Here is a 25,492-nt window from a genome sequence, read left to right on the forward strand (position 1 = left end):
GGAGCTGCGGAGGTCGATTTTGCCGCTGTCCTCACAGCAGGATAAGTCGGCTCCGATACGTCGAATTCAGCTACGCGTGAATTTGCGTATCTTAAATCGACCCCCCCCCCCGTAGTGAAGACCTGCCCTTAGGCTATCCAGCCCCTATGTGTTATATTGCTTTTTTAAATATCAAGCTTTTTTCGAAGTTTAAAAAGAAACAAATTGCTCTACACAGTACTTTGTAAACTGGCCCTCTTCTATGGATCACTTCCTTACCAAAAAAATCAGTGTTCGGAAATCAAAGCACATAAAAGCTGATCAAGTCCATTTGACGAACGCCCTGTGTTAGGAAGACTAGAACCAAGTGACACGTGCATTCCCTGGAGTATTCAGATACAAATGAAGTCAAGGTGATAAGCTTCTGGTTCTAACAGTTTTGATCAGACAAATTACCATGCACATTTAAAGTTTATCTGCTTCCTGAAAGATGTTATGTTACTCTGCTTCCGTTGCACTGCGTATTAGAGATGTAGACACCCCACAAGAACCATCCACTAATAAAACTGATTAATAATAGGTCTCTACTATGCCTTTTTGCCCACATTAACAGTATATGCTATTGGCCACTACTGGCAGTGCAACAAAAAGTGCTCTTTGTTTCATGCTATAATGAGTCACTAGGGAGACTCACAGAAATTAGAGATGGAAAAGACCCATTAGATCATGCAAAATCATTTTCCTGCCAAGGCAGGATTAGAAGGTCATTTGTTGCCAGGCAGGAGTTTGGTAAGGAGTTCGGGCAAAGTAATTAAAAGTGACCCACAAAGGAAAAAGAAATTGGGATTGTGCCACTTTGCTTCTTTATGATGTATGAAGACAGACAATCCTTCCTGTCCCTTTTTTAGGGGTTTGCTTGTTTTAAATTAGAAATTCAAGCTTCCTAGACAAAGTCTTCCAGGAAAAACAGGGATGGCAAACGTTAAGATCTCAGAGACAGAGCAGTGAAACCTGATTCAGAGTGGAAGAGGTTTTTATTCAGCACTCAAAATATTGATAACCCCTATTTTTTTCCTCCCCCCCCCCCCCCACACACACACCGACACATACCCTGGAGAAAAACTGGGAGACAAAAAGAGGATATGTTGAAAGACTCAATAGCCCCTGCCTTCTCTGGTAAAAAGATGGGAAAACTTCCAATCCATTTCTCTGGGTCCTCCAAGAATTCCTCTAGAAAAACTAAGGCTTGACATTCTTGTTATTTCTAAAGGTAAAAATTAAGCAGAGGGAAACTTTAAAAGCCTTTCAGGTGTGCTTTGTAAGGAAGCAAAAAAGGGCAGAAACGTAAGTCCCTGTCACCACACTTCACTGGTCTCCTTTAAGGGGAGATAATTGAGGGTGTGGATTCTTAGGAAGCTACACTTTGCCCATCCTACCTAAGATAGTTCAGTGTGAATCTGCAGTGTGGATTTCTAAAGCTCTTCCTACTGGCTTTTGTCTATACTAGGACTAATAATTCACCATAGTACACTTCACTAATGACAGCTGTAGTGCAAGGCTCAGGCATCTTTATTGTCATTTAACCCTATTCTGTGTCTAACTCAACTTGTGACAGGATCAGATGACCTGACACTGCACTGTAGCCAACACTGACAAAGCTGCAGTACGGTGAATTACAAGTCCTAGAAGTTCTCTCATTTTTGGTCTCAAACTAATCTTGAATCCTCAGTATACAGGACATTCATGGGATCTCAAAGATCAGAAAGATGAGAGCCTGGAAACACGAGAGAGAAGCTATGGCAGAGCTAGAAATAAAAGCCACAGAAAGGGAAGAAGTGTAGCTGAGCGGAAAGACACAGCACACTGGAGAATGATGCATGAAAGCCTTTTTTAGACTCATTTAAAAAGAAACCCCAAAGGTGGGCATGTTCATACTTGACTTAAACGATCCATGTGAGCCAGCCATCAAGGAAGTTTATTTTTAGATTTGTCAGCCCACTCTCCCACTGCAGAACGGGAATATGAGAGTGATTAAAGCAGCTTATTTTAAAAAAACCTCCTCTATAATCTCCACTATCATGCAGTGGAAATTCTGCTTACTGCTTTGGGGAATGAAGCAGAACTTGCTGATTCTCTTGTGGATGCTGACAGAGCCAGCAGCAACCAATCTTCATTTATTTACTTAATTACAGGAAATTTATTATTGCTTCTAAGTTTACTTAAGATGAAAGTTGTATTTTGTCAGGAATGAAGAGGATAGCACAAGTCTATCAGACGGTAGGGGTGAAAAGGACCTTTCAGCTCACGCAGTCCAGCCCTTTCTTCTTACTACAGGCATTGCCTACAGAAGTTTTCACCCTTAAATATTTTTCATTGATGGAACTCAATAGCTGTTCCATTGTCAAATTGCTCTCACTGTTCGGAAGCTGCTCTCCTTGTGTAAATGGACTACAATACCAGATCAAACCAGTGGACCATCTAATCCAGTATCTTGTCTCCAACAGTGGCCAGTAGCAAAAGATGCAGAGAAAGGAAAAGCCCTGCAGTGGAGAATGATGTAATAAATCTGCCCATAGACGTTTATTCCTAACCCCTGTCAATTTGTGGTTTTCACACCCTAAAGAATGAGTCTTGTGTCTAACATAAAAGTGATCTTTAATTTTCAAGATTGTTACCTGTAACAAATCTTTGGCCAAACTCACGTTAGTGCTTATTTCCTTGGACAGGAAAGAGCAATACTGAATGTCTAAGTATCAGGTAATAACAGTATATTTTGGCCACCCAGTGTGTAACCAACTGTATGAATGCCTTCCAGACTAGTTTCTAGAATTGAACTGGGTCTCCCATTGATTCCGGGATCTGGGAACATTATGGACTGTTACCACTGGAGAGAACTGTATAAGGTCACAATAATATTTGTTCTTGCATCATACTGAATAAGCAGGGGGTTTCTTTGTATATGTAAACACAAAGTAAATGGGGTTTCTTTTCCAGAGAATTCATCCCCCAGCCAAGTTAAAAATCTGGGTTGTAAATTTATATCCCGTTCCTGTAAAAAACAGATTTGCCTTTTTCAGAAGTTATTTAAGATCCTTTTCAGTAAGTCAGTCTATAAGTTTCAAATATACAAGAAGTTAAATGGATTTGGAGTTAAAATCCATATTTAAGAAAAATCAGATACTTGCATTTTCTTGTATTACTCAATATATGATTATTAAAACTAGAAGAATTATAAAGATCATTTTGCAGATTTTGTATTTCATTCATCCCAGACAATGAAAAACAGACTAGACTAGTCAATTTCATCATTTAGTCAGTTTCACTTTCTGGTACCCAGATGAAGCAGGATCAACCTAGGCCAGAGGTTCTCAAACAGTGGTCTGTGAGCTCCATTCAGGTGGTCCGTGAATAGTTCCCTCTAAGGTGCATGCCTGGGCAGCCGCACACGAGAGAATGAAGGGCCACCCACCTAATTAGTGGAGTTGCGCAGGCATGGCTCCACTAATTAGGTGCTGGGACCCTGGAGAAGATGCACATGTAAGGTGAGGTGGTGGCCTTGGGGGGAATAGGGGGCAGATGGGAGGGGGCAGTGGGGTGAGAAGAAGGGGTGGGGGAAATTTCGGATGTGCAGGGCTGCGGCGGCCAGAGAAAGAGGCGACATTCCCCAGCTCCAAGGCTGCGGCTGCTGGGGAGAGAGCCCCTCCCTTCCCAGCCTCAGCTCAGGGACTGCTACGGCGGGGAGACCCCACTCCTTCTGAGCCCCAGCTTGCGGGCTGCCACGGCAGGGGAGAGAGAGGTCACATCCATTGCATTAGTAAGGTAAAACTACTGATATTAAAATATATGAGTTGTGCGCTTTTATTTGTAACACAAAAAACGTTAACTATTACGGTTTTTTTACATAGCGCTTTTATCCAAAGCACTTTGTAATAGTTAGCTAACGGTACAGACAACATTTGGAAAGATCATTAAGTGGTCCGCCGAGACCCTCAGCAATTTGCAAGCGGTCCATGAAAAAAAAAGTTTGAGAACCACTGACCTAGGCTGAAGAACAATTTTATAGTCTGCATCAAACATTTGGGGAATGTCCCCACCAGCCTTTACGGGCATGTTAATGTTAACTGGAAATCAACTATCTCAAGGTAAAAAAAGAAAAGAAAAAAAGTCTAGTGAAGATAAGCCCTTGCGCTGGGCATACATCAATTTAATGCTGTCAAAAGGACAATATCGCCATTTTCTGGTGCTGCTGATGCTGTGATGCGCTCTCTGACAGATGTAATTAACAGGTACATTCCTGTACTTGACAGGAACTGTGGGCCAATGAGAATTTGCGGAGCTGAAGCTTGCCAATACAATACAGTTTTCATCTTATCTGAGGTTTGTTGGCATTTCACCAACCAAACTACCAATACTACTAAAAACACCATTACCTTTCTCTAAGATATCTGCAAGTCCTCGTGCTTAACAAGTGGTCCGTAAGGGGTATGAAGGATATGTGTGAACCAATTTGGGGAGAGCATTGCATGGATAAGAGGCAGTGGGGAAGAAATCACGGAGATGCTTATGGGAGTAGATGAGACTAGCATTGTTAGCAGAGCAAAGGGGAAGAATCACAATCTGGTGTGATAAGAGAATAGGTAAGGACAAGGTGCTACATTGGGGAAAGTCTTGAAAAGTAAAAGCTAGAAGTTTGCCTGTAACGCAGAGGAAAAAGGGAAGCCTCAAGAGGGACCGAAGGGGGTGGGGGTGGGGGAGACGAGACACACAAAAAAACAACAACAACTAGGAAGATAGATGTTGACTGCAGTATTTTGAATGGACTTTGCTACTGGAGTGTTAACCTGCCTTCAGGCTGGGGAGAAATCTCTGTAGCCCAAACATGAGATAATGGCCTAGATTCTGAAAGCTACACCAGGAAAACTATTACAAAATAAGTTAGGGCGTGAATTTAAAGTGCCACAGCTATACCACAACTAGCTCCTGTGGTGAGCACTCATTCTACACTAGGAGTGCCTCTGTGCGTTTTAGCTTAAGCTAATGCCAAGTAGCTATTCCAGGATACTTCTCTTTGTAGACAAGCCCTTGGAATTAGACAAACCAGTGCCCAGGTATTTCTAGAGCACTCAATCACTGTAGTATCCAAGATGAATTAAGGCTACGAGGAAAGAACCAGAGGATAAATCTGAAGTTTATCTGCCTGCCCTATAGTTTGAATTTTATATCCTGTAAACATTAGTGGCACAGTCCTACTAATTCACATACTGGTGCAATGTGTGCGTGCACACAGTGAAATCGGTGTTGTATGGTGACAGTATTTCAGGGACCTTAAATCCATTGCACATCTCACCAGACTCAGCAGCTATTTCAGACACAATCAGTTGGTGGCACAGCAGGAAGGCAGAAAAATGCCATCATAAATTCTACAAATTAGCAAGGATACAGTAATGGGTCCACATGAATTCAAATTCGGGGGAGTGGGAGAATGGAGGAATAATTGTCCCTTTGGAGTGTCAGTTCAAAAGGAAGATACCTGCTCCAGCTGAATCGCTTCTTACAATTATGCATGCAAAGAAGTAGGCTGGCTCAAGTCATTCACAGCAGCAGACTGCTACACCACCTGCTTTCTCCCCACCTTCTCATCCCCTGAAGTTAAAAACAGTTGACAGAACAGTCTAGGTAATAGATCTATTAAAATTCACCAGCCTAAAATCAGTGTCATATTTTTCTCCTTTTACCATTTTTGCCTGTTTCCCTGTAGATTCTCTTCCCTCGCCTTTGTTTCTTCCAAACACGCTTTCTCCTTTCACAGGCCAGAGCTGTGCCCTTCCTGCGTGTTCTGTTCCTTCCCATTCAATTCATACGCTCTGTTCCCTGCCCTCATTTGGTAACTGTCCACAGCTCCAAGCATCTGAAAAATTCCGTTTAACTCTGGATGTCTGAAGTGCTTTGTTATGCAGACCTCAGTCATTTGTGTGTCTGTTGCGGTCAAGGCTGACTCCTAGGGGCAACCCACAAAATCCACATGGCAATCCCAAGTAGCATAGGACAGCTGCCCCCACGTGGAGTGGGCCAGAATGAACCCAATAACTGGGTACGATTCAAAGCGCTGGCAATTATCTTCAAACCCATAAATGGCCAGGTGCCCAGCTACATGAGAGACCTTTCACCTAACACGTCATTGTGGCAGCGGAGATTGGCTGGGCAGCACTTGCTTGCGGAAGTAAAGTCTTAACACTATCTAGTGCCAAGGATTCCTCAGCTGAGAACTCTCATCACTGGAATTCAATCCGCTTGGTAGCCCCCCCTGAGCCAGACTAATGATCTACAGGCAAGATGCATTTAAGTGTTTTGTGCTTGAATTTTCATTACTTACCAGTGGCCACGAGGAGAAGCTCTACAGAAGCTAGTGACAACAAGAGCTATTTGCAGCTACAAAATGTAACCTTGTAGAAACCCAAATCTCTCTGAATCCATCATGTGAAGCTGTACTGGCACCCCAACCTCAAGCACATGTCTACTGGAAGGATAAGTATTGCTCACCTCAGACATTTCCAGTCTCCGGGGTTACTATCCCTGCCATTATCTTTCAACACTCACAGCTGGTTACCTTTTGTGCCCATTAAAATTTCTCACCTGGGGAAAGAACATGATAACAGAACTGCTTCTTCCAGCATCACAAGAACTGGGAGTTCTACAAGATGACAGTGAATTCAGTCAAAGTGCACCACCTGACAGAAGAATGAATGGAACAGCCAGTGCTGTGAGCTACTTCGAGAGTATGTGCGCCTTTCTCCCCATCACTGGCACTCTCCATCCCACAGTTGGAGAATTTATCACACAGTCTTGACTGATGGCACCTAGTAGCCATTTTCCTTCTAATCTTAACCGTTATTCTCTTGATACTGTAATTAGTTGCCTCTCGGCCCTTAAAGAAGATTAATCCAAAATGGACTATACTTGGCAAGTCAGAACAGCTACATTAAGGTGAGAAAAATGAGCAAGCATCTGATGCAATCAATTTATTTAAAAAAATAACAGGAGACTAGATATTCGTTATTGCATCTGGTTAGAAATAAAAGCAGTAAAAAGAAGCTAGAATGTTTGAAATTCTCTGAATTAATCAACTTGGATTTTAACAGGGAAAAATCAAGGGCCCCAAATAAGGCAGAACTGAGCAATATCCTAGACCGCAAGAGACCTTCATGTTTCCCAGCAACTCCACAAAACCAGAGGTTTAAGCATTAACCTATTAGCTCACTAGCACTAGGCAGCCTTCAGCTCTCATATGCTAAGACAAAGCCTGAGTGTTTTTTTTTTAAGCAGACTATCAGCTAAGTATACAAGACTAAATGGATGGCAGGAAGTCTGCATGAATATTTATGACTGTCTGGTGCAGAACAAGCAGGAAGGGAAGTAACAGAGTGGAGTGAAATGGCATGAAATAATGAGGGATGACATCTACCTAGCAGATGAACGCACTCAAAAAAAAAAAAAAAAAAAAAGGCTATTTACTTTATGATCAACTGCAGCTTATCCCGAAGTGCTACGCTAACAGGGACAGTACAGAAAGGAAGCCCAAGAATGTAAGTAATGGCGATGTGACAAAGTGAGGTTTTCCCCCTTGTTCTGTTGCATGTGAACCTTACGGTCCTGTATTAATACTGTGTGTACTGCAGCTTCCCTGCGTACAGCACCAATGCCTAGGTGGTGGGAATTAGGTGTGAGACTTTTTCTGAGGCCCTCTGGGCAGGTGAGGCTGCCCAGCTGTAGCTATCCTAACCTGAGAATCAAGAGGGGATGTGACCAGGTGACATTTTGCCCAGGAAGCACGACAAAGACCAGGAGAAGGAGCAGCAGCAGACTGAGCTGGACCCCACTGCCTGGCCTCCGACACACTCATTGCTCGGGAGGCATGCTACACCAGAGTCCTGACTGGCTTCCTTCGGAGCAATTCCAGAGCACTGGCCCGGTGACAGGCTCCATTTTGTGTGTGAAGACGTAAACTGTATAAACTAGAGAAATTAAGGTCCTGTGTTTAACATTTACATTCCTGACAAGTTTAGTGTCTCTCTCTTCAGGAGATACAGATGCACATGAGAATCACAATTCTCCCCGAAGGACCTTAATCAGTTACACAATTGGTACCCTGGAAAAATGTATGACATACATTTCTATTGCTGCCTCAAGAAGTTAGTGAAACTTAGGACTATTGCAAGCAGGTAAACGGCGTTAAAAAAAGAAAGGAAGGTGGGCACCATTTCAAAGCCATTTGTCAATCGCCACATTGAGATTACCAGAGTTTTCCTCCCAAACTGAAAAAGTATCTAACTGCTCTCACAAAGGCTGATTTTTAATCATTTGTACTGTAAATTGATATAGATATGCAAGAAATAACAAGCATTTTAGAGCTAGCTACCAAAAATGCTATATGGATAAGCCAGCAGGAAATAAACACTTCGTTCTCCTGTCACCTGTGCAGACTGAAGGATTCAGTTCCAGTCAATCTGGCAATAACCAATGTAAACAAGTATTTTCATGCCTACTTGTTGGCTGACTGCTTTTCCGTTAAGCACGTCCATAATTTACAGAAAGGGACCAGTTACTCCCCTATCTCCAGTAACTGGTAATCAAATGATTAACATTCCAGTAGCTCCTTTAGGAAACAGACAACTGAGAAGGGGGGAAAATGAGCTCATTTGAGGAGCCTAGTGTATTAGGATGCATTGGTGTGTAGTATTCCTTGCTGGGGGCGGCTTCACCCCTTTCGCCAACTGGCGGTTCATCCACCGTGCCCGGCTCAACTACGTCCCGCTCAATGGAGCTGTCCGCCACGGGAACCGAGACAAGCGTTGCAGGAAGTGCGGCTACTCCAACGAGACCCTACCCCACATCCTGTGCAGCTGCAAACCCCACTCCAGAGCCTGGCAGCTGCACCACAACGCCATCAAGAACCGCCTGATGAAAGACATCACCACGCCTGGGGGAGATCTCCGTGAACCGCACCATCCCTGGTACCGACAGCCAGCTACGACCTGACATGGTCATCACCAACAAGGCCCAGAAAAAGTTCATCCTCGTTGACGTCACGGTCTCCTTTGAAAACAGGACCCCACATTTCGCGAAGCCCGGGCTCGTAAGCTGGAAAAGTACGTCCCCTGGCTGACATCCTGAGAGCGAAGGGCTACGAGGTGAAGATGGACGCCCTGACTGTCGGAGCCCTGGGCGCCTGGGACCCCTGCAACGAGCGTATGCTGCAGACCTGCGGGATCGGTCAACGCTACCCACGGCTCATGCGGCACCTCATGGTCTCAGACACCATCCGATGATCCAGGGCCATCTACATCAAGCACATCACCAGCCACCGACAGTAGCAGGAGGCGTGAGCCAGAGTGACATCGTTCTCCCACTACGAGACAGGAACCAAGTGACCTTCTCCGTTGGATCATATGAACTGGAACCATAAACGCCCTGAACATTAAATCTCACCAAATGAGGGTCAATCCATCCTCCTCATCATATCCACTCATACTCCACACCCGAACATAGCCACTCTATGAACTTCATACCCTCATATCTCAATGCCTGTACTTTGACCCATCAACCTTTTACCCCCAATCGGGGATATTGCAGATTATGTATTCCTCATGCCACCTGATCTTAAACCAAACTTTGCACCCTCGATAATCTGTATGTTATTCCCTGATAACCAGAAACTTCTATGCTCAAACTCTGTTCACTTTTTTTTAAAACATCTTAATAAAATTTTTAAATCTTGTTTCCAAGTGAGTGCCTGCACTAGCAGAGCCAGACCACAGAAAATGAACATTTGCATTGCAGTTTTCTGGCTGGGAAGGATCAGATCCTGGTTGGGCCCAGAATCATGAGTCAAGACAAGGAAGAATGGAGGTTTAAGAAGATTTGCTGACTAAGGAAGTTTAAGTCTCCAAGGTCTGGCTGAAGGCCACATCTGATTCGTCTGAGTCAAGTCAAGTGGTGTTTTGTGAAAGTGTGAACATGAAGTGAGCTCCCAGTTCTGCCACATATGCTTCTTGCCTGTCAGTCTAAAAGAATGCCATTGCCCCAGCTGAATTAAGCTTGAAGAGAGTCATGAATCTATGCGCAAGCCTACACTACAAAATTAAGTCTACCTCAGTTATGTCGGAGGTGCGCATCCTTACCAGTTGCGCTTGCATCAATTGAACTGCCAGCGTGGGGCATTGTGGGATAGTTTCTGAAAGGCAGCAACAGTCAATGTAAGCAATGTAGTTTCTACGCTGACACTACGTCGACTTGAGTGCTTCACCTCTCGCAGAGGTGGAGTTATTAAATCAGTGTGTAGTAGGTGGGTTACATTGGTGGGAGCTACATTTTAGTGCAGATGATTACAGAGTTAGATCGACATAAGCTGCCTTGCATCAACTAACTCTATAGTGTAGACCAGGCCTGCGGCTGGATTTTCCACACCCCTCAGTGACACACTTATACACACTAACCCTCAGTGTAGACAGAGCTACGTCGATGGGAGGGCTTCTCCTGTTAACATAGCTACCGCCTCTCTGGGAGGTGGAGTACCTAAGGTTGGGTCTACATTAGAGAGTTTGGTCAATGCAAGGCAGCTTATGTTGACCTAACTATGGAAGTATCTACACCTTAAATTTCACTCCCACGACATAACTGCCCTGCTACACCGACTTAATAACTTCACCTCCATGAGCGGCGCAGAGTCAAGGTTGATGTAGTTAGGTTGACACAGTGTCACTATAGACACTGCGTTGCTTATGTCGACCGTTACTAGCTTTCAGAAGACATCCCACAATGCCCCCACAGTGCCAGTTCAATTGATACAAGTGCTACTGGTGAGGATGCGCACCGCCAACACAAGGAGCAAAGTGTAGACACACACAAGCAATGTAATTACTGCGGGGGCTATATGCCAACGTAAATTAGGTTGACTTAATTTTGTAGTACAAACATGGCCTAAGCCAATGGTAGCAGCTCTCCCATTGGCATAGACAGTGTCTTCATTAAGTGCTGCAGCACAGTAAGCCTAGACAAGCCCTGTGTAGTTTACCCTTTGAAAAGGAGGAATAAGGGAGTCCTATTTTCTGAGCATGGCCACCTGAGAAAGTCCATGTCAAGTGTTCTGACCTACAGGGCTCTGAGTTGGGGAACTGGAGAGACGTGTGTGGGTGGTCGAGGGACATGCAGGGTGGGAAAGATGCCCTGGTTATTGAAGTATATGTTTCTTTCGGAATAAATTTGGGAGATTTTGGAACAAGAGGGTAGGAGTGCAGGAGTAAGAGAAAAAAGTGTCACCTATAGGAATATTTTTGCTTCAAGTTCAGTCTGCTGTGAGATGACCAAGAATATGCGGGGATCATTTGATAGCTTCTTCGTCCATGTTGATAGAAGAGTTCATTCCTGAAGCATTTTGCTTCTTGCATCCTTTCATTTATAAGCTCCAACACTGCTGTATTAGAAACATACGAGTTGTCATACTGATCAGACCCACATGGTCCATCTAGCCCAACATCGCATCTCCGATAGTGGCCATACAAGCTGATGCAGAGGAAGATGCAAGAAACCAGGCAGCAACAGGATAAGCTGCCCCAGGGGAGAAAGTTTCCTCTTAACACCCAATGTTCCGGGGTGGGGGGGGGGGCTTATGTCCCAAAACTTTAGGGCTTATATGTCTAGTTATTTCAATACAGGGTATTACCATAATAAATCTGGATATTCTGCATGTGCATTTAAATGTTTAATCCTATCTGAATCACATTAAGCTCTTGGCCTCAGACATGTTCCCCAGACTAATCATGCAATGTGTGACAAAAAACAACCCTGTTTTGAATTTCCCACCTACCAATTTTTGTTGAATATCCCCATGTTCTTGGATTATGAAATAAAGTGAACAGAAGTCCTCAATCTACCTTCTCTACCTACTGTTTGGTATACTTTTATCATGCCAATTTAAAGGTCCATCACTGTATTTACAGATATTTGAAGATGGTACTGACCCTCAGGACACGGTTCTCAATTCTAGAATGGTAATTTGAACCCAGGTTTCCCAAAAAGAAGCAATCCTGCTCACAACTGGGACAGCAAGGAAGTTGAGAAGAGAACCAACTATTTGTATGGGGGTTTTGTCATGCCCTGGCAAGATCTAGGCTGATCTACAACAAAAACATGGGAAGAACTCCCAGCTAGTCTGGGGTAATGTTTCAGAAAAGGTTCCTTCAGTAAGGAGTCCTTGCCCTAGTCCGTCTAATGAATTGCCTTTGGTAGCTGCTTATTTTGGTACATGACAAGGAAAGGGAAGCCTCTCCACTTGTTTTCCATACCATCCTTGGAAGGAAGGAGCAATTTATTTAATTTTCACAGCCTGCTTAGTGACCTGAACAAGCTTCTGCTGATCTTCAAAATATTCTATTGAAGAGACCACCTTAATGACAACAAAGCCTTTTGCCTGGATGGGTGGAGGGGAAGAGGAGAGGTCTGTCACTTCCCTGCTTGGGAGGACCAGCACAGCAGAGACACCAGACTTTACACAGAACTCCATTTCTGCACAACACTACTGGAAGCTCCAGGTAAGGATGTTAGAAGGCAAGACTTGCATATTGTGCACCTAGTGGAAGGAACAAAGGCTGACGCTTGTCTGTAAAGAGCTGCTTATGAACATGGCCACTCCATCTGAGATAGGAAGTGCATCGGGAGAGACAGCCCAGAAGATGGCTATCGCTATGAAAATGCTGCTCTTTTATTGGCTGTTAGAAGAGGGATTCAGCTTCAGTCCACACTGGTGGCATGTGGAACCCAGAAACACTCATTCACAGGAACATACATCAGAAACTAACAGGAAGAGCTGACAAAACTATCTCAGAAAACCCAGGACACCAGAGACAGAACAGGTCTGATGTCATGGGGAAGTTCAGAATGTGATTTATTTAGCGTATGAAAACTAAAAAACAAAGTTTTCCCTAGAGCTCAAAGGAGAACCTGATCAGCTCTTCCAAACAGCAAGCGCCAGACTTACCGGCACCAGTGCACCTCTGTGCAACACCTGCTAGAGCATCCTCAATATGCACTTCACTAATAACTTTGAACAAGAGCACAATGAGGAGTTTCGCAACAGCAAGCTTTCAAAACACTGCAGCTGCAAGACCACTTTATAGTTACTCGCTCACATGGCGTTTAGGAAAGCTCAGTGACCCGAAGCGTTAAACTCCAAACACAATCTTTTAAATGGCACCAAATGGACATGAAACTGCCTTACCAAGCACAGTAATTTAATTCCTCTCAAGGATCTCCCTTTATCTGATCAATCCACTAAGATTCAAATGCCACAATATAAAGAAAATTGATTTCTATAGCTGACAGCTACATATTGAAGGATGACTGGATAAAGGTCTACTACACCACAGATCTAAGAGCTCAGGGCCGTTTAAGTACATTTTTAATACTGTATCTAGGCACGTCAGGACTGGCAGGGAGAGGGGAAAAACTGGCGCTTGTACTTAAAAGTTATCAATAACCAAAAGGTGGGAAAAGGTATTTTTTATTAGGATCTCTTCCAGACACAAGACCGTTTAACTTGCACCGCTTTTAAGACCTTGGCTTTGTTTCGTATTTGATTCAGTAAACTGCACATTTTATACAGAGATATTCAAAGTGAGTTTATTTTGCACATTGTACAATGCTTGAAGTCAGCAAAAGCACTGATCAGTTCATACTACATGTTTAATACAGAAGGCCACAGCTCTGATAATGCAAGCAGCCAAAAATCCAAGCTGGGGGCAGAGATTCACAATGAAAGCACATCCTTTCTGAAATGCTAGGCTACAGCACAGAAGTTATTCCATGATCACTAGGATGGTCGTTTCTCTGGAGACAATGCCAGTTCAATATTCTAGGTCCACACTGGGAATAGTTCTATGCTAGCTATTGTGGTTGTACCGGAGAGCCCTCCTTGATCAGCTGCAATTTTTTTCTACTGCAGGATTTCAAGGAGTTCCCTAGCAGCAAAGACACTGAACTGGAGAGGTGTGGAGCTCAATTTTGATGGATATCAACAGCTGAACATTTTAAAAGAGCAATAGTCCATTCTATTGTAGTTAGCCAAGCTTCAAACAGCAGAAGTACTGGAGCTGTGAAAGGTTTCAGAGTAGCAGCCGTGTTAGTCTGTATCCGCAAAAAGAAGAACAGGAGGACTTGTGGCACCTTAGAGACTAACAAATTTATTAGAGCATAAGCTTTCGTGGACTACAGCCCACTTATGCATCCGAAGAAGTGGGCTGTAGTCCACGAAAGCTTATGCTCTAATAAATTTGTTAGTCTCTAAGGTGCCACAAGTCCTCCTGTTCTTTTTTGGAGCTGTGAAGAGATCTTTCCAAAGCAGAATATAGCGTAACTGACGCACTATCATCCCTATGCAGCGGTCTACATTGCAATCGAAGAATATGATTGCAGCTGAAATAGACATACCTACTCTAGCTTAAGCCTGGTGAGCTTGGGTACCACAGCCGTGACACTGCTGTAGTGCACACTTGAGCATGGGCTAGACCGGACTATATCAGATGGTGAACAGCAGGAGCAGACGGGACGTCCAAAAATAAGTTTGACCAAGTTGCCCTTCAAACAAGGGGGGGGGACCAGAAATCTTTAGTAAAGGGCAAAAGATTTATACGATCTGAAGAGAAACCAGAGTATATACTAATATAAAATCAGAATATTTTTCAGAAGTCTTCTGTTTTTCATCAGGTATGTAAGGGGGCTGAAATGACGATTTCAAAGAAGTTAAAAGGGAAATGAATAGGAAGTTTAAATATTAGCATTTCTCAAGGCCTTGCACATGCTACTGTAAGTGCTACTATTGAAAAGGAGACCATGCACACAGAAGCATGCTTGCACTCTAGGAACCAGCCTTGACAGCAACAGATTAACTCATCCATCACAGGCAGACTAGACATTCCATCCCTCCCCCACTCAATCCAGTAACATTTGGTCTTGTCTGGGGGACTCCCTGGGGTACTGGTGCTGAATTCAAAACAAAGCTTCAAGTATTCAGAAGAATGCAATGGGCAGTGCCAGACTGATCAGAACACCTCGTGGGCAGCAGAACAGTCAAGTCAAGGCACAAGAGAAGAGCTACAAGAAGTCTATCCTTTTGGCTGCTGGATTTTGCCCTGGGTTTCAGCCCACCTCCCTCAGAAGGAAATATTCTTGAACCTCAAAGGTTTTCACAACTGAAAATTCAATTCTGTCCAACTCAGAGATTCGCTCACTGACTATTTAGTGATTGACAATGTTGGGAAGCGTGATTATGACAACACCAATCACTAGAAAAACAGAGGAAAAGACAGATGGTTAGAAGTTTTGTAACTATTACTCCTTTTTCACCCGCAGTACCTGGACTTCAGCCACTTGTATCTCATCCTTTAGGTATTAGCAGAGCAATCACCAGCTCTATTATTTCACTAACACACAAGATAGTTTCAAAAACTTGCAACTCACGTATAACGGGTGTAAAAAAAAAACTAGTGTAAATGAAAGTTACCGATATCCATGCTGAAAAATTCATGTGGGATATAAAAATCAAATGCTACACCAGGGATTGGCAACTTTTCAGAAGTGGTGTGCCGAGTCTTCATTTATTCACTCTAATTTAAGGTTTCCCGTGCCAGTAACACATTTTAACATTTTTAGAAGGTCTCTTTCTATAAGTCTATAATATGTAACTAAACTATTGTTGTATGTCAAGTAAATAAGGTTATTAAAACGTTTAAGAAGCTTCATTTAAAATTAAATTAAAATGCAGAGCCCCCTGGACCGGGTAGCCAGGAGAGTGCCACTGAAAATCAGCTCGCGTGCTGCCTTCGGCACGCGTGCCATAGGTTGCCTACCCCTGTGCTACACACTGAGGCTGGATATTATTAGTGGCTTAGCACAGCCCAAGTTAAAAGCCACTGACAAGCCACACGTAAAGCTGGACATGAATTTTTTTTATTTGTCATTTCAGCATCTAGGCACACTCTTTCTGCCCAAATGCAAATGCTTTAAAGTCTCATGAATTAAGGTAGCCTGCTCAAGATTCACCATTCTTCACCATTATTTAAATCACAACAAATGCTGCCACAGTTAATGCAAACAAAACACTGAGGCTCTAATTACTAATGCATGGCTAAGTCTCCCTTGGGATACAACACAGTCCTTGTGGCTCTCAATAAAAATATATTGTGATAAATAGAAAACAAGATTTGATTAAGCCATCAGTAATGAGCTGCATTTTTATTCAAAATAAGGAACATTTGAAAGAGTGTTTAAGAGGTTAGTTAGTATTGTGCTAAGTAATCAGTTACACACAAAAAGGGTAATTCAACTTCTTTTGGGGTTCTTTTAAACATACGGTTCAGAGTGGAATCTGAACAAAAATTCCCATCTTTAAATATTTTGGATTAAACCAAAAAACCGCCACCAGATTGATGTAAATAGTCGTGTCTAGACAAGAAAAAGAACCTACATGGGCCAATGGCATTGTTCCATTGTCCAGGTTGTAGATTAGACTGCCATTCATCAGTCAGTCAAGTTGAGAAGCGTAACCACAAAAATCAGCTGTGCATTTCCAAATCCCAACACAATGGAGTCACTTCTCCATTGTATTTTTCCAGTAGTGGAAAAGAGGAGGTTGAAAATCTGCCACATGTTGCTGGTTAAGAGGATCAGAGTCAAAGCACTGCCGTATGAAAATATGTAACAAAGCAACATCTTCTGGTGGTGTAATTTTATCTCGTTTCTTTCTCAGAATCTCATTCATTTTTTAGACATTTCATGTCCTTTATAAACACATGGTTTCAGTCATAATGGGTTCCAAGCTGCAGGAAGAGCATTCTTTAATAAGGCAAGAAACATTATACTCATTGTTTCCTCATTACCTCTGGCCACTTCAAAAATCTGTTGGAGTACAGTTAATCTCTGACAGTGTGGAGAAAGTATACAGGCATTTAAAATGCAGAGAGTCTGTTGATAAGTTCTAAATATTTGTAACGTACCTACCACAATGGTATGCAAGCATAAGCAAAACAATAGAGAGCAAACTATGAAAGATTCACTATCCTACCCTTGTCTCAAATATTTCAATGATGTGTGCATGGTATTTTCATGAAGATTCTTGTGTGAAAGCTAATTTAAAGAGATAGGTGTTTTTTGTTGGGAAGGTGAAAGGATCTGTAGTCTAGTCATTCATAGAAGAGAGTTTCAAAGCTGTAGGCCAAAGTACCTGAGAAGTGCAGTTGCCATAATTGGTCAAGGCCATGGAAAGAGGATGTGTAAAATATTCAGGGCCCTGCCCACTAAAGATCTTTAAGATCAACAGGATGTTAAAATGGATTCAGTATTCCATCAAGAGCTGGCATGGTGTGTTCTGCATTAGAGGATCAAGTATCCCATTCTACGCAAGTAAGAAGATTGGCAGTTGTATGTTATACCATCTGGAGGTTCTTCACTGCGTTCAGTTAACCCCAGGTACAGCATATTGCAGTAACTGATCCTGGAGACAGCAAACTGATTCTATGATCAGGGTCCATGTCAGACAGGAATATCTAGATACCCATACCATGGTAATAGGATACAGAAACCAGTTCGCATGAAGTCTTATTAACTTTGCTGACAGCCTTCACCCTGCTTTTCAGAGGAAGGGTTGTTGTTTTTTTATTTAAAACACTATGCATAGCAAAGTCTCATTTCCAGATTGGTTTTTATAACTTAGAATATTAAATTCCTAATTTATATGGCAAATAGAATTCATACTAGACAACAAGCCAGAGATTGTCACTGGAACTTTTCTGGGGGGAAAAGGATATGAAATCTTGCTTAGAAATATTTCTCTCTGCCTCAGTCAGGTGCTCTGAAAAAAGTGCTGATGAAGAAAATCTGCCCTTCCCTGAACAGCAGCATATGTTGGTTTAAGTGACAACTTAAAATGCAAGTCTTCCCTTACTGAATAAATCCTATATTTAATTCCATTACTACAGATACCTTGGCACTGAAAGATGCAAGAGGCTTCTAAGCAATTCTGTTAGGGGAAGTTTAAAAGTGGATTTCAAATTCCCAATTGAACTGTGAACGAGAGCTAATTCAAGTTCTGTGTAGATATTACATATTTGGCCAAAGTTCCTAAGACTGGTGAAACTGCAAACCCATCACCTTTGGATTGTCATTCAAGCGTCCTAAGGGATGTCAAGTAGGACTATATTTAAATTGCGCAACTAGGTAGCAACTAGGAAACCAAAGGGTCGAAACAGATTATGTTTAGTATTTATTTTGTGCTCCTAATCAGAAACTGTCTCCATTTGTTTAGAATGTTTTACCAAAGTCTTTTTTAAAGTTTCCTTAGCTATGTTAAGACTTCAAATAATGCAATTTTGACAGTTTATGCTGTTTGGATAGGATTGTCCAACGCATGCAGCATTGGCCTAGCTCTGCTCCTATTTCAGTCAGTAGTACAACTGCCAATAACTTCGATGAGAGCAGAATTTGGCCAAACAGTGAGCACATTTTTTGAATGATCCCACCCTTTACACTTTGCATTTTTACCGAGACACTGAAGACAAGTTATTTATACTTATTGCATTAGCACTCAGAAGTCCCAATGTGCTTGGTACTATACAAACAAAAATAGAACCAGCTCTTATTTTTATTTTGGATTACAGTTCCTAGTTTATTTCAATTCTGTTTTCATGCATTTGTTATAACATTTCAATTGGAAACACTATAGGGAACGGTTTGCTTGAAAGCTCTCAAAATTAAAATTGAAAAAATAAATGGAAGTATTTGCTGACTTTAGCTGTTGTAAAAGAGGTCACAAAAACCTTTATTTTGGGGTCAAGTCTATTCTGATAGCGTTCTCATAAAGTTAAGATTACTAAGCAAATTCACTGAAATGACTGCTACATCGCTGAAAAACTGAATGAGTTCGTGTTACTCGACTCTAGTTCTCCTCTAATCAAATCAGTTTCCCAAGACAGCTTCCTAATAAAATGCTAAAACAAGTATTGGTAGTGGAAAGGAAGACCATTACCTAGAGCCCAACTGAAGTCAAAAGATATGACTGATATTTACCTTCAAATGACAATTTTGTAAGAACTTTAAGTTAGGACCTTTATATGAGAGATGGCAGTTAAAAATCGAGGGAGGTGAATCAGATTTTTTTTTTTTTAAGTGCACATTACATAGGGGTTACATTGGTCAGATATTGAATTTAGAACATGTGCTACACAGAGCAAAAATCCACAAGGAGTCCTTGAAAAGCAGTTTATCATTCGTAGCATCCAATTTTTACATCTCAATGTCTTGTATTATTTTTGAACAGCTAATTGGTTGTTTGAAGAGTACTTTGAAGTTGTAAAGCAGTACATAAGTATATTAAATACATAAACAGATCAAAAGTAATTAAACCGTACGATAGATAGAAGATCTATTGAAAATGCCGATCTGCTTTCTATGGAAGTGGCTCGAGCACAACTGCTATATTCTCCTCTGTGCAGCGAATGCCACTTCCAGAAGAGGAATGAACGAAGAGCTCCTACTACATAAAACTTAACATCCAGCCCAGAAGATTTGTGCAGAGTTACAGTGCATGCTGAATTTCCAAGTCATGAATACCTATGAAAATATGCCTTCTCATTGTGGAATCACCCAACACCAAATGCTTTTCTTCCTCGTGAGGACAAAAAGCTGACTAGGTGTGAGAAAGTGGAGAGCGAGAATTCAGGTCTTGAATCCCATGCCTAAAATGAATTAACTTCAATAGAATGTGAACAAAGTTAGACTCTGCTTGTCCTGCAAAACCACAAATTTTATGGTGATCTTCAGTGGGGCTGCATGAATCATTCCTTTAAATGCTCACTGCCTAATGTCACAAAGAGATCCAACAGTTTTAGGATACTCATTGGGATATCAAGCATGCCAAAATATTAACATAAGACATGTCATTTCTATTGATAGTATGACTTTCTAGTTTCCTCTAGCTACCCTCACATTATTTGTTTTCTAGCTGATCATGATCAGTTTCACACAGCTGTGCATGTACATGAATCTGCAATCTTGCACAGTACTGTGTAGCACTGCCTGGTGACCCCATGGCTAGCTACTCATTTGGACAATCTGTAACGAGGTCAACAATAGTGCTTGCTCGTGATCTTTTTAGCCAAAGCTCCCATATTAAGCTGTTTCACTCCAGTGCCAGATGGAAAGCTGTGTTAAACTGGGATGCACTAAAAAGTGTGATTCTTTTGAACCTGTCTGCATTTGCCTCAAGGTTAAGGGTTCAGGACAGTAACATCTAATTCATAAAGCAAGAGCCTTCTTCCAGATCCAGAGTTGTAATGTGCTCTGGTGACTACGACAGTCATGGTCCAGACACCCCAAGGGAAGAAAAGAAGGGTTAAACTGCCAAAATAAGAAGTTAATCCAACTGATTGCATACTGCTATAAAAATATATCGAGTAAGGTCTTTTATGAAAGCTTGTAATGTTCTGAACTTGACGATCGCTATGAGGTACGTCTGCAGTCTGTGGTTATGAATGTATGTATTTGTGACTACAGAAATCTATGCTCAATCTGTGGTGCAACTTCAGCTCCACCTCGTAACAGAACAGTGAGCAGTCAAGCTGGGAAAGACGCCTCCCAAACTAGTTATTTACATGAAACCAGCTTCTTGTGACTATCCAGTGTCCAGCCCAGGAAAATAAAATGGTAGACCATTAGAGTTTATGAAGAGAAATGGAGGAGATAAACTGAAATCTAACATCAAGTCAGGAGAAAGTTTCCCCACTCTAATTAACCATGAGTCTCTGTAGACTGGGGGGGGAGGGAGAAGAGGAAAAAGCCTTTTGAAAGCAGGAATGGAACGGAGGTTTTTTTATCCAGAACTTGGGAGACAGTCTCGAGGTAGGAGGCTGTCCAGGAATGCTGGATCTCTCCTATAGCTAGGGGGTATGGTGGGAAACTGTTTATAAGGCAATAGATAACTACCATTAGAAAAGAGAATTTATCTAAAGTAGAACCTCAGTTTCGAACACCAGAGTTATGAACTGACCAGTCAACCACACACCTCATTTGGAAATGGAAGTACTCCATCAGGCAGCAGCAGAGACAAAAAAAAAAAGCAAATACAGTACAGTACCGTGTAAAACGTAAACTACTAAAAAATAAAGGGAAAGTTTAAAAAAAGATTTGACAAGGAAAAGAAACTTTCTGTGCTTGTTTCACTTAAATTAAAATGGTTAAAAGCAGCATTTTTCTTCTGCTTAGTAAAGTTTCAAAGCTGTATTAAGTCAATGTTCAGTTGTATACTTTTGAAAATGTAACTCTGAACAAAACGTTATGGCTGAACATTTCAGGGTTACGAACCACGTCCATTCCTGAGGTGTTCAGAACTCTGAGGTGCTACTGTCATATCAAAGTGTAAAGCCTTAGGTTCTGGCTTCGTTTATTTTCTGTGTAACTTGTAAACATTCGTGTTCCCTTACTAGATCATCTTTAACTCAAAAGTTTTTCCTATTAAATAAATTATGTTTATTTTTATCCCAAGCAGGTCTCTGGATGTAAACTGTGTGGAGAGCATGTACCAATGAGCTGGTGTGGGGATGACAAACCGGGGTGAACAGTCCTAGTGTCTGGTAGTTAAGAACTCAGGGAAGGTGTATTTGGGAAGACTCAGAACTGGAAGGGTTGTTGGATTCACCCTGCGAAGAGTAACTGGGCTGGTGAGACCTTATGTTTGTGGGCTGGCTACTGGGGTCAGGAATCTGAACCATAGCAGCACAGCACAAAGGCTTCCCAAAGTTATAGGGTGGGCGGTGACCGAACCCCTTACTGGTTTGGGTGATCCCCAAACCATCACATGGCATAGTTGTTACAGGAGTTGTACCCCAGTATCAGCAAATTGAAGTTCACGTTCCAAACACTTACTAAACGGACAATCATGGATTCCAAAGTGAGGGAGCAAAGTACAAGCTTTCAGTTTGATCTTTTGTTTATTTTGGGCTTATAAAAACAACACACAGAAAAGGCTAAATGAGCAGGATGAGTCAGTCACAGTGACACCCCCTGGGAAAATTCCTCTTCTTTCCTTGGTGCTTTAAAATACAGACGTTCATTGCCCCCTTCCATTCTAAATTCTACACCCGAGACATGGCATAGGATAACAGGGAAAATTCATTCTATTCCAGGGCAGAAATGCTTAAAATGTTTTCAAAAACCTTAAACATTTCTCCTTTGCATAGTTTAGCTCCCCCTGGGATTATAGGCACGAACAAAGGCAATCTGAACACATGCACACTAGATGGGACAGCACTAGTGACATGCTTAGTGCTACTGCCTGTTGATTCATCACCTGCTGTCACCAAATCTGACTTCTAACTGGGATCCTTTCTGGATTATCTCAGATTATCGTCCCTTTCTCTTTTGTTAGAGGGTTACAGGAATGTGATGAGGTTTTCCTGTAACATGTAAGAGCTTTTGAGCTCCATGTGTCCTGTATTCTCTATACCAAGGTAGGTGCAATTGTCACTGAAGTTTAATAAAACAGTAAATCAAGAGGCTTACAGTGTAACTGATCCCTTTGAAACATAATACTCAATATACCATAACATGTGGTCCGAGAGTTACTGCTCCCTAAACTGAAAAGGTATCATGGTAATACTTTTTCCTCCTGTCCTAGTTAAAATACTGCAGCACAACAGAAAAATCAAGGACAATTACTAAGTGTCAGACAAGAGGATGCCATCATGTGATGAGAGATGTCAGTTTACAATTAGTGAAGATTTCTAAATAGTGGGATCAATTTTGGCACGTACACTACAAATGTATCTTCCAATGTACCAGCAATGAGGAGCAATACTCTCACTGCAAAAACTTACATCAGAATAGGAATAGGGAGGGGACTGTATGGCTCCCAGGACTGTCAATGGGATATTGGAAATTTTCACCTCAAGATCATTGTACCTGGTTTGAGTCTGAACCAAACAGCTACTAAAATATTTACCAATGAATGGTTCTTCTGTTCCAGTGAAATACATTAGGTGGGGTCAGTCCAGCTCCTAACTGACTGGGGTCCTAAAATTACCTTCCTAATTGTCAGCCTCACAGACTAGCAAAGGAGTGAATTCCCAGAAGACACTTCAAAATTGAAGTGCACTGATGGGTTGTGTAAGGAAGTTTCCCTCTGTCGATGCCTATTCTGTGGCTAAGGGTAGTCAATCCAGTATTCTGCAAGCACTAATATTCAGAGTAAATGTTTTCTAGAGGTTATAGGACTAGTATCTAATTTTATGCTACAATATCATTCTGTGACCCACTATCGTGCTCTGCTCCAGAGAGCACACAACTTAAGAACATATGAAGGTTCAGAGTGCTTAAACAGTTGGATATTTTTATACAAAAATAGAGCCTATCGCACAGGTGCTTGAGACCCAGTTCAATTTCTTGTAGGCATTACAAAAAATGGTTCTTGACAAGTGGGAGGACAGGGACTTGCTCAAGGAGGGTATTCCATGTCCAAAGAAAGAATGGAAGAAAATGCAGAGAGGTGCAAGAAGCAGACAAATATGCAGTGCAGGCCTATAGAGCGAGCCAAAGGATACACAAAGAACTAAACCACATGTGACATAAGGTACGTCCACACTACCGTCAGATCGGCGGGTAGCGATCGATTATCGGGGATCGATTTATCATGTCTCATCTAGACGCAATAAACAGATCCCCGAACGCGCTCCCCGTCGACTCCGGAACTCCACCAGGGCGAGAGGCGGAAGCGGAGTCGACGGGGAAGCCGTGTCCGTCAATCCCGCGACATGAGGATGGGAGGTAAGTCGATCTAAGATACGTCGACTTCAGCTATGCTATTCTTGTAGCTGAAGTTGCATATCTTAGATCGATTCCCCCACCCCCGCCCGACCCCAGTGTAGACCAGGCCATACTGTTGATCTTGTAGAAAGGAGTAAGAACATCAAATTTAAGTTAGTGATTTTGAGTATTCTAATCATGAAGGCTCTATCAGGTTGTCTTCAAAGGAACTGCTTTAATCTACATTTATTAAATGACAGTCATGGTCAATGATTAATTAAGTAGAATTTCTGCAAATACTGTGCTAATGAGGATGCACTCAGCTGGTACCAAGTAATTGTGTTGCTTAACCTGGGGTGAAGTTTTAAGCTAATCTGTCAACAAAGTCAATACTCTGAGCTTCTATCATGCTTTTCACATGAAGTTCTTCAAGCACTTTATAAATAAGCCAAAAATGAAAGAAATCCAGATGCAATGCAGGATCATTACTTAGTATAATGTACTCTCCAGCCTTCCAGACTTGCCAATGTAAAATGGCAACTTCTCTTAATCAGGACAGGATCTTGGGTGGGAAGGAAACAGGCATGGCCAAGTTAGGTGGATACTGTACTGGTAATTACATATTACCAACCTACATGTGTGCACACCCCACCCCTCCCAAAAGAATGCTAAGTCATTTAAGATATGACAGTAAAAAAAACACTCCTGTTTTTTTCTCTCATCAGTCCATGAATGTAGGATCAGTTGACAATTTTTATAAAGGCCGGTTGCTTCCTCAATGCTGTACAATGTCAAAAACAACCACCAGCCCCCAACAGCTTGATTCAATGTTAATTTCCTAGATTCCCACATTGGGGGAACAAAATATTCTACTTCTGCATCCCTGGTAGCCATGTTATGCCTTTCAGACAAAGATGAAAATTAGAATCAGTGTTCTGGTTGTTCACATCATTAAGCAACAAAAAAATGCAAAGAAACAGTGCTATCCCTGCTTTTTAGTTACCTTTCTACAAACACTCAAATTTACCGTTCAGACCAGCTTTCTGTCTAAAGCTTGACTGTTCCAACTGCTCTAAAAATATATCGAGTCAACCAGATTGCCCTGACATTTAGTGCACCTCATGGGGGCACAGGCTATGGTCGGTGATCTAAATTTGGGGACATTAGACCAAGGCGTTCCCAAGTGACAGCTCCCAGAAAAAACAGCTTTTCTTAAAGTTGACACATTCTGGCAAGTTTTTTGCTCACAGATAATGAGCAAACCAGGACTCCCATCACTGAACCAGTGTCTCAAATGCTCGATGGTTCTCCCAGCAGAGTACACAGCACCCACCAGCCCTTTGTGGAAAATCAAATTAAAATATTATTTGAAAAAGAGTTTGTTTCTCCAATTAGGCATGCTAAGGCTCACGCATCTAATGGATAACACTGAGCAGGTACAGAGAGATGCTAACTATCTGGAAAATGCACTATCACAGGACCTGGTGGCTCTGCTGGTATGGTACACTCATTAACCTAAGCACTGTCCCAGACACTGAGCTCATATCTAACCTAGGGCAGAAATCTGAAGTAAAACCAACAGGCATATTGTTCCAATCTGCGTCTATTGAAGTGAGATTTTTATTTTGGGAAAACAATCTGAGTACAGCACACTATTCTGAAGGCATTGAAA

At 42.0% G+C, this 25,492-nt stretch overlaps 1 protein-coding gene across 4 annotated transcripts in view; it reads right to left on the reverse strand.

Annotated features, from left to right (window-relative positions):
* Positions 1–25,492, reverse strand: part of RAB6A (RAB6A, member RAS oncogene family) — a 94,710-nt gene that overhangs the window by 46,739 nt on the left and 22,479 nt on the right. Inside the window, exon 1 of one of the 4 annotated variants that reach the window (XM_042850608.2) lies at positions 5,715–5,952. The exons of 2 other annotated variants lie outside the window; for them this stretch is intronic. In XM_042850608.2, the coding sequence (XP_042706542.2) occupies positions 5,715–5,829 (115 nt within the window). In that variant the 5' untranslated portion in view covers positions 5,830–5,952. Of the gene's footprint in view, positions 1–5,714; positions 5,953–25,492 lie in introns of those variants that run through there. One more of the 4 variants, XM_042850605.2, reaches the window with a different exon arrangement.

The sequence above is a fragment of the Chrysemys picta genome, chromosome 1 (genome assembly GCF_011386835.1).
Source record: "Chrysemys picta bellii isolate R12L10 chromosome 1, ASM1138683v2, whole genome shotgun sequence".
In the NCBI taxonomy this organism is placed as follows: Eukaryota; Metazoa; Chordata; order Testudines; family Emydidae; genus Chrysemys; species Chrysemys picta.